The sequence below is a fragment of the Oryzias melastigma genome, linkage group LG13 (assembly GCF_002922805.2).
Source record: "Oryzias melastigma strain HK-1 linkage group LG13, ASM292280v2, whole genome shotgun sequence".
Lineage (NCBI taxonomy): Eukaryota > Metazoa > Chordata > Actinopteri > Beloniformes > Adrianichthyidae > Oryzias > Oryzias melastigma.
This window is the reverse complement of record NC_050524.1, coordinates 18,431,168-18,439,816: the sequence shown is the minus strand read 5'-3', so window position 1 is coordinate 18,439,816 and position 8,649 is coordinate 18,431,168. Positions and strand designations below refer to the sequence as shown.

The following is an 8,649-nucleotide window of genomic DNA, read 5'->3' as shown; positions in this document are numbered from 1 at the left end:
AAAAAAAAAAAAATTACTTCAATTTTAAGATTTATTTTTTTTAACTTTTATATTTCTTTGGGGGTGTTGTAGAAACAGGCCATGAAAAGGGAAAATCTGTGATAGAAAAAAAAGTAATACATAGATGGACACTTTTTTCCCTTTCAGAGACAAAGTTTGAGCCGAACAGGGGCGGAGCTACAGGGAGCAATGGGGGCAGCTGCCCATCCAGAAAAAGCTTGCTCAGTATTAGTATAATTATTGACAACGATTAAGAAGCGTCTTTCAGCATAGCAAAAATAAGAAAAGCAAAATTTCAAAATAACATCTTGAGGCCCTCAAGATTTTACATATTTTTTATGCATACATATTTTTGATCTTTTCATTTACAACGGCCTTCTACTCCGCTGTTCTCATTTGCCACCATTCTTGTCTTCTGTCTCCCAATATATAAAATGTTCTAGCTCTGCCACTAAACCAAATTAAACCATGTCTTTCACTTTATTAAAAATTCTCTGACATGAAAAAAAATTTAATCATTTTTATTTTAGTCATTTAATTTCTGTTTGAACACCATGTTTCCTTTGCGTTTAAAAATGCTGCTGGTGACATTAAAATGCCCTAAAAAAGCAACAAAACATTTACTAAAAACTCAAATGTAATTGGATTAATCAACTTCATGACATTTTACAGAGGTTGGGGAAAAAAGTTCAACAAATAAGTAGTGAAAGAGAAAATCAGATGAAAGTAACAAGGAGAAGAGGGCAGAAGGTGGACTGATCAACCACATTGTCTCCCCCCAATCATCTAAAATCACATGTACCAACTAAACATGGCAGAGACCTTTCAAATATAGTCTTTTATTTATTCTCAAGTTGCATTTCATGTGGTCTAATCTGTCTTTACAGCTGTTTTTATATTGTAAACATGCATCCATAATCAATAATTAAGGAGGAAAGGCAGTTGACTGAAACAAAAAAAGTGCAGAAAAATTAATTTTAAATGAGGCAGTAAAAGTTTGATTAGTGCTTAATTAACAGAATTTTTTTCAAAGAATTTCAGGATTTGTTAAAAATTTAGTTTTTGTATTTTCACCAGGTTTAAAGTACAATCAGATATGATTTTACACAGCAGTAAGTAATTGCAGCTGACTGCTTAAATTTAGCTGTATAGGTTTGGAACGTAATTTGATATTGACTGTATAAGAGAACTGGACTGAGCGAGTATGACGTCACCTCTAGGAAATTACTCAATTCTTGTTCAAATGAAAATATGTCAAGTCAGTCGCCATTTATGTGGACACTGTGTTGGAACTAGAAATCATCAGTAAACAGTGATTGGTCCAAGTTGGTCTGCATTTCTACGGCAACACTCTCTCCAATCAGGAGTTAGCTTGATAGTAGACCACACCCTTTCCACTGAAAGCAGACTCGTGAGAATCTGTCAATCAATTAGAACGTTCGATGTAACACCATCACCGTTTTTAGGCTAATTTAGAGTTTACCTTCTATTCTAGCATCAAAAACTTTTGACTAATTTAGTTTACTGAAGAATTGTATTTTAATTTGGGGTTTAGCTAATAATTTAGCAACATGCTGATGTTTTTGGATTATTTGTTTTCTGCTGAAGTTTTTTTGATTAATTTAGAATTTAGCTTCTATTTTAGAAACAGGCAAACTTTTTGGCTAATTTAGTTTACTGAGGTGTTTAGCTAGTAATTGAGCAACGAGCTAGCTTTTGTGGCTAGTCTTGCCTCTAATTACATTTTTTATGCTAATTTTGAATTTAGCTGATATTTTAGCAATATACTAACATTTTTGGCTAATTGTTATCTACTGGAGTTTTTAGGCTAACTGGGGAATTTTAGGCTATTAAGGAGTTCAGCTAGTAATTAAGCAATGGGCTAGCTTTTTCGCTAATTTGGCCTCCACTGAAGGTAAAAGCGTTAACAAATATCCCTTTTTGAGAAATGATAAATTATTTTTATATTTTTGCTTTTGTTCGTGCCAAAAATAGGCATAATTCAAATTTATTTAAAAAAACAAAAAGAAGGTCATGAATGCAAATACAAATTTCTTAAAGGCTAAAGTAAATCTCTGTGGCTCCTTTTAGGTTTTGATCAGTAGAAAATTAGCCCAAATGGCTCTTTTACTGTTAAAGGTTGCTGACCCCTGGTCTAGTTGATGATAGAATGAAGTGAAGTAGAAGTCCCTAATTAAATTGGGCCTATGTTTTACAATGTAGAATCTTTCTACAAAGGTTTGAAAACAACCATGAAAGTGACCACATACCTTCTGAGCATCAGCCTAATCCTGCATTCTTTGTCACAACAACGTTCTGGGGTTCTTTCCTGCTTTTTCTCATTTTCCTTCTGACCCAAACAGTTTAGGTCAAGGACCATAATGCGTCTGAAAGCTAAAGAGTCCGATGAGCAACAATAATATAAATGATCTTCTTCCCTACATCTTAGGCCCAAAGTACCTGACTAATGTTCAGGACATTATCAGCACAAATGTTTTATGATCTTTCTGGGTGAGGCGTGAAGATTCCCATTTATCATGGCTCCCATAAATCATCCTGTTTTTGAATGCATAGCTTGCTTGAATGAAAAAAAAAACATAAAAATAGTAAAATTATTCACTACCCCTTCACAATGTTGCATTCCCCGCTGCTTCAATCATTTAGAAGTACCAATCCTCCATCAGTCCCAAACAGCGAGACTGAAACTAACAATATCTCCAGTGACGGCAGGTAATAAATTATTGTTGATTTTATCTTCCGCAACAATGAAAAGCATCATCAGGGGGGAGTATACTATGTGTGTGTTTCTCTGAAGTTATGCACATTTCCTCCAACTTGCAACTGTCAGAAATATGATTCTTTTTTCATTTATCAGAGAAAAGCCCATTTTTAATAATTTAAATTCTTATGAATTTGATTTAAACTTGAAAGCCAGTGTTATTCTTTTGAGTGCATTCAGGATCGCACTTCTTAGCCCTGATTCAACCATGAATCAACTACTTTATGAGGTAATAATAGCAAACAGTTTTGCCTGGAGCTTCTCACAATCAAAATGTCAAATAAAGAAAAATCACTTTTAAACTCTTCTTTATTATTTTTAGATCGTTAAAATCACATAAAAATGGCATTATTGCTCATAAATTAAATGAGAAGGAACGCTCTTAGCAAATATCCTCATTTCAGGATGAAATTACATCATCCAGCTGTTAAATGTGACTGAAAATATAGAAGCAAATAAAAATAAAACAATAAAATCCAGCTATCATTCCACTGTATAATAAGGGAAATAAAGTAATGTAACGTAACCCTGACTCACATTCAGTAAACATAATTTACTGAGAGAACGATTGATTTATTCTTTAGCAAGATTTCTCAACAGACTAAATTAAATTAAACAGAAAAAACAAAGTACCTGTAAATTAAAAGGCAATGTAAAAAAGTGCTTGCTTCAATAGAATTGATAGAAAAATAGCCGTCATCTTGCCTAAAGACCCACACTGGATTTTTTTCTGGCTCATAGCTCCTCTGGGAAGCACCACCAGTCCTCCACCAACTGAGCTGTCCAGCTACTATTAAGAAATATGAACAATATGATTGTTTTGAATTGACAATTCTCTTTTTTAAATAACATTTTTTGCTCTTTCTGCCTGCAAACATAGAAAATGAGTTTCCTGACCCTCATTATTTGGCAAGTAAGGGGATAACAGAAGTCAACATCTATTCTTTTTACATAAACTGACTATAAATGGATATAAAGGCCTTAAAATGTTTGCAGCTGCTATACATGTGCATCAGAGTCCCTTGATAAATGCCTAACTTCTTGACAAAGTAGTGCATATATGTAACAGATGGCTCCTTGAAATTATAAAGGTTTTTTTTTTTCTGTCCTCAGTCCAGAAACAGTCTGCAGTCCGGAGATGTAGATGGAGCTCGGAGGCTGGGCAGACTAGCTCGTCTTCTCAGCATCGTCTCCATTGCACTGGGGGTGATCATCATCGTCGTCTTCACCTCCGTAAGCATGACAGGTACGGAAACACAGACACAGATGTCATGTTTTACTTCTTAATCACACACTTAGTTCCAGTCTGCTGCGTCCTAAGTCCCACAGAGCTACCAGGTTTTTTTCTTGACCCTTTTACAAACTAACATGCACATGCACTACTTACACATGCACATATTAAAATTACAACAGGATGAAACTAATTACGTAGAAAATCTTTAAAAATTACGCACGAATCACCTCATGCACACACAAAACCTCAGTTATGCACGAATCTGTCGTGAGACTCATTTCACGTCTCAGTGATTCATCAGTAAGTGATGCGTTTAAATACTACTAGAATGCTGGGTCATCTGAGTTTTCTTTTCAGTCATTTTAAACTTAGATTGTGAATTTTATCTGGTAAAACTTGACATTTTCACACTTTCTTAACTGAGGTTTTGTGTGTGGTTAGGAGGTGATTTGTGCGTGATTTTTAAAGATTTGCGTGTGTAATTAGTTTCAAGGTGTTGTAATTTTAATTTGTGCATGTGTAAATTGTATTTTGTATTTTTTATGTTATGTCATTTTTTTACTTATGCACAAAACGTATTATGTGAGCTACAAATCAAGAATTATGGACGCACAAATCCAAAGTTATGCTCAAATCAAGAATGATGCCTGCACAAATTAAGAATACGCATGTACAAACCCTAAGTTACACACTAATCAGGAATTACGCTTGGATTAATAGGGGTGATACTTACTTCTCAACCAAAAAAAAATTTGCCAACCAAAACACAGTAGGAGCCACAAAGTCTTCACTCATCCTTTAGAAAAATAAGATACTGATTTATATTTATGTTTTTGCGACTGACATGATACATTTAAATAATCTATTGTGTTTGGGTTGTTTTTGGCATAAATAAAACATAAACATGAAGAGCAAATAGCTTAAAAAATATGAAATAGTTTATAACTTTTGACAGAGCTTCCTTTCAAAATAAAAGACATCCTACACCATATATCAAGTCAATGCAGTAAATGCAGTAGGAAGTGTAAAGTCATCAGTGACATAAAAAAAAAAGTTTATTTTACTGTTTCTGGTGCATTTTAGCCACAGATTCATATATGTAAACAAAAAAAAACTAAATCAGAGCCATTTCAGTGACTCCTACCACATATTAAAACCATGAGGTGCACTTGAAATCATTGAATTTGTTCAAAAACAGAAAATGTACTTCATAATCCAGTGGATTATAATTTAACGTATCTTTAATTCTGGTTGTGCTAACTGGAAAATTGAATTTTTGTGAAAAACAAAGCTCAAAAATTAAGTCCAAATGTGTCAGTATGATGTTGATAAACTACAACGGGTTGATGGAGAATTACAGCTACCGATGATAGGATCTTCGATTCATTCTGTCATTGTGAATGAGTTGAATAAAGTTACTTTTTTTGCTTTACTACTTACTTACTTTTTCCTGTTACTTTTTACATTTTTTATAAACATTTTATTGCTGTTATTTACTGTCTCTGTTGCTTTGGGTGGGGGTTAATTTCCCTCTGATATCATGGCTTTTAAGGCTTTTTGTGGCACTGAAACGCCTGATGTTTATCTTGATGTTTATTAAGTGAAATATAACCAAATTAGCCCTTCAACTCCGCATGTCCAAATTCGATATGTAATGGTGAGATTCTAATACTTTTTTTTCTTCTTCTTTTTAGCTAGCAACTAAAGTTCTGACCCGACGGAACCGGGACGTGAAACTTGGCGACATCCAATGCAAGCCACAGATGCTGAACAGAAAAGAAAAGACTGTTTAAAAAAAGTATGTGGTGCATTGTGACCAATTCAGTCATCAAAGATAGGCAAGTCTTGCAACAAAAAGACAACAAAAAAACGAGTGAAGATGCATGCATTAGACTCCAGCAGCATTTGCTTGACAGAATACCCTGATGCAAACTGTTCAGGTCCTAAAAAGAAGAATGCCAATATGTGTGTGTGTTAACGTGTGGGGAGGGAGCTTTTTTTTAATTATTTCTTCAAAAGAAGAGGTTATTTGGTGTATGCAAAACCCGAATGAGAGGGAGAGAGTGCGTAAAGGGATTTGTTTACATCTGTGATGGGCTCCCCTCCAAGAAAAACTGGCGAAACTGCATTCAATCTCATTATGCTCCTTACTGAACTCTTGCATTCAAAGTATACACAGCAGCAAATATATTTGAAAATGGGTATATGAAAATACACACTGTATAGGAACTTTGTAAAATAAAAAATGTTTGTATGCCAGTTGTTAAGACTGTGAGAAAGGCTGCATTTTCCATGCTTGAATTATCAGGACAATTTTAAGGTTTTGGTGGAAAAAAAGGAAGCAACAGAACTTTCAGCTTTATTTATTTATTTATTTAAGGATTTTTTGTGTCTAAATTTTATGTTTTCTAACTATAAGAAATGAGACCAACTGCATGTCTGAATGTAAATAACCAATGTTATGCCTTCTTTTGGAACGTTGCCTGTTAAGGGGCTCGCAGGTTTGCACATGATACAGTGATTTGTGTAAAATTAGCCGAGTCACACCTAACACACACGAGGGCTGCCATCCGTCTCCAACAGCCTCCATGCACCCTCACCACCTTAACCTTGCTTAAAGCATGACTAAACCTGGCACCAAATCAAGTAATCTTCATCCTGACATGCTGCCTGCCTCCCAGCTCCTCTGCATTTACACTGATTTTTACAATTTTACAGTCAGTGACCGTTTTCATTTCCACATTGCCATACAGTGACTGTTAAAAGGCATTGTTCTCTGTACTTGTATAAGAAGTATTTATATGGAATTATATATGCAATATGTACGCATGCTGCTGGACAAACAGGCTGGCTCTTATTTTTGTAAATGAGCAGGTCTATGAGCTTGACTTAAAACAAATAGCATTTAACGAAGCCATCCCAAATACCCAACAACAGCTGTCTGTATGCAACACTTTAAAAGAGAACTCTGTATTACGTTGTTCCTGCACATACATGTGACTGTTATGCTGATATTTTTACATTATAATCCAGAAAAACACACATAAAACTGCAGCTAAGATGTTCTCAATCACTAATACAATGGGTTTTTCCTTTTTCGTGTTTACTTTTTTCTGCTGAAAATGACAAAAATCTCAAAACGGTTTTGAGCCGTTGTGAACTGGCTGTTGCAGAATGAGCATTGTATCACATAAAACGCTCCAAAATCCAAAGATTCCTTCTGTTTACTGACTTAAAGACACAACCACATTATTCATCTATGGAACTGAGGAGAGCCCAGAAGCACTACTTTGTCATTAAACCTCTTAAATATTCTTTATACTACATTTTTATATTCCTGTTTCTTTTCTAGTCAACTGTCTGTAGTAGTGTGTCATCCTTGTTGTGTACATTTTGCATGTAAGGAATAAATGTTACCATGCATGGTCTGTGAGTTTTGTCTTTGGTAAATTGAAACTTTTTAAGGAGAAAAAGCACAATTCCTATTTATTTTCATCCATCTTCTTCCTCCAGCTTCACTGGGGAGACTCCGAAGTGTTCCCAGGCCAGCTAAGAGCCATAGGCCAATCCGAATTCTTCGGATTCGTGTAGTGGTCCAAGCCAGGTGCCTCGGCCGCCCAAACCTCAATAGTGGAATTTGTTTTTTTGGTGCTTTGTATTTCATACCACTTAATTCAGTATGTCTATTGTAAACTACTTTTTACTGATTTGAAGATGTTTGCTGTACAAGTTATTCTTACATAAATAGAACAAATTAGGCATCAGTTGTTGGAAAACCACAAGAGTTGAACCCGAATGGCTTCTCCCTATCCCTCCACTTGTAGGGAAATTTGGAGGGGTAGTGGTGTTGGAAATCATTTTTTAAGGGAAAGGGATAGTCACTCAAAGTTGGGTATTCCTCCGTATTCCACGTCGCACTGTGCCACCGAGGAGAAACGTATTTCTTCACGTGGGTGTTCTCTGAAGCACAGAAGTTTATATTTAAATGTAAGCAATTACTTTTTGTTTTGGCATCAAATTTTAAAGTTGTAAAACAGATGCTATTATGTATTTTTGGAGTGCTAGCAGCTACATGCAGACGTAGCTTACCGGCGACTACTGATGACATCATCAAGGGGTAGTGTCCAAATTTAAAGACACTATTTTTCCATATCTCTCCTTTTGAGGAGCTAAATGTAGATGTAGAGAGAGCCGTAGGGCAGAGCAAGAATACAGATTCGGCCAAGATTTCCATTTTAATCAGAAAATAAAGCCAAAATCTTTAGTAGTTAATAATTAGTTGTCAGGGCTGATAAACTCAAATGCAGCGTGGATCAGTTAAGATAACACATTTATGCACAAGTGTGAGAGTCAGAGTAGTTCAGCAAAAACATAAACCAGTTCCAACCTTTAAATTGCTAAGGCAAACACATTTGTTCTACACGTCTTACAAACAACAGAATACAGGGTCTACAATCACAGTGCAACTCTGTAAAACATCACACGTGTGAGTGCAATATTTGTACAACTCAGTTTTTACTGAGACAGACCCAACAAGATTGATTCAGCTTATGACCGCACACTGCAGTGCTGCTACATTGGATTGAGGTATATTGCACATCTATTGCTTTTATTATATCTACACCCTGTACATGCT

At 35.3% G+C, this 8,649-nt stretch overlaps 1 protein-coding gene across 1 annotated transcript in view; it reads left to right on the top strand.

The window, feature by feature from the left end:
- The window catches only part of trarg1a (trafficking regulator of GLUT4 (SLC2A4) 1a), a 19,395-nt gene extending 11,954 nt beyond the window's left edge, over window positions 1-7,441 (top strand). Inside the window, exons 2-3 of the mRNA XM_024278047.2 lie at window positions 3,893-4,025; window positions 5,708-7,441. Of these exons, the coding sequence (XP_024133815.1) occupies window positions 3,893-4,025; window positions 5,708-5,718 (144 nt within the window). The 3' untranslated portion in view covers window positions 5,719-7,441. The remainder of the gene's footprint in view (window positions 1-3,892; window positions 4,026-5,707) is intronic.
- The last annotated feature ends 1,208 nt before the right edge of the window (window positions 7,442-8,649 follow it).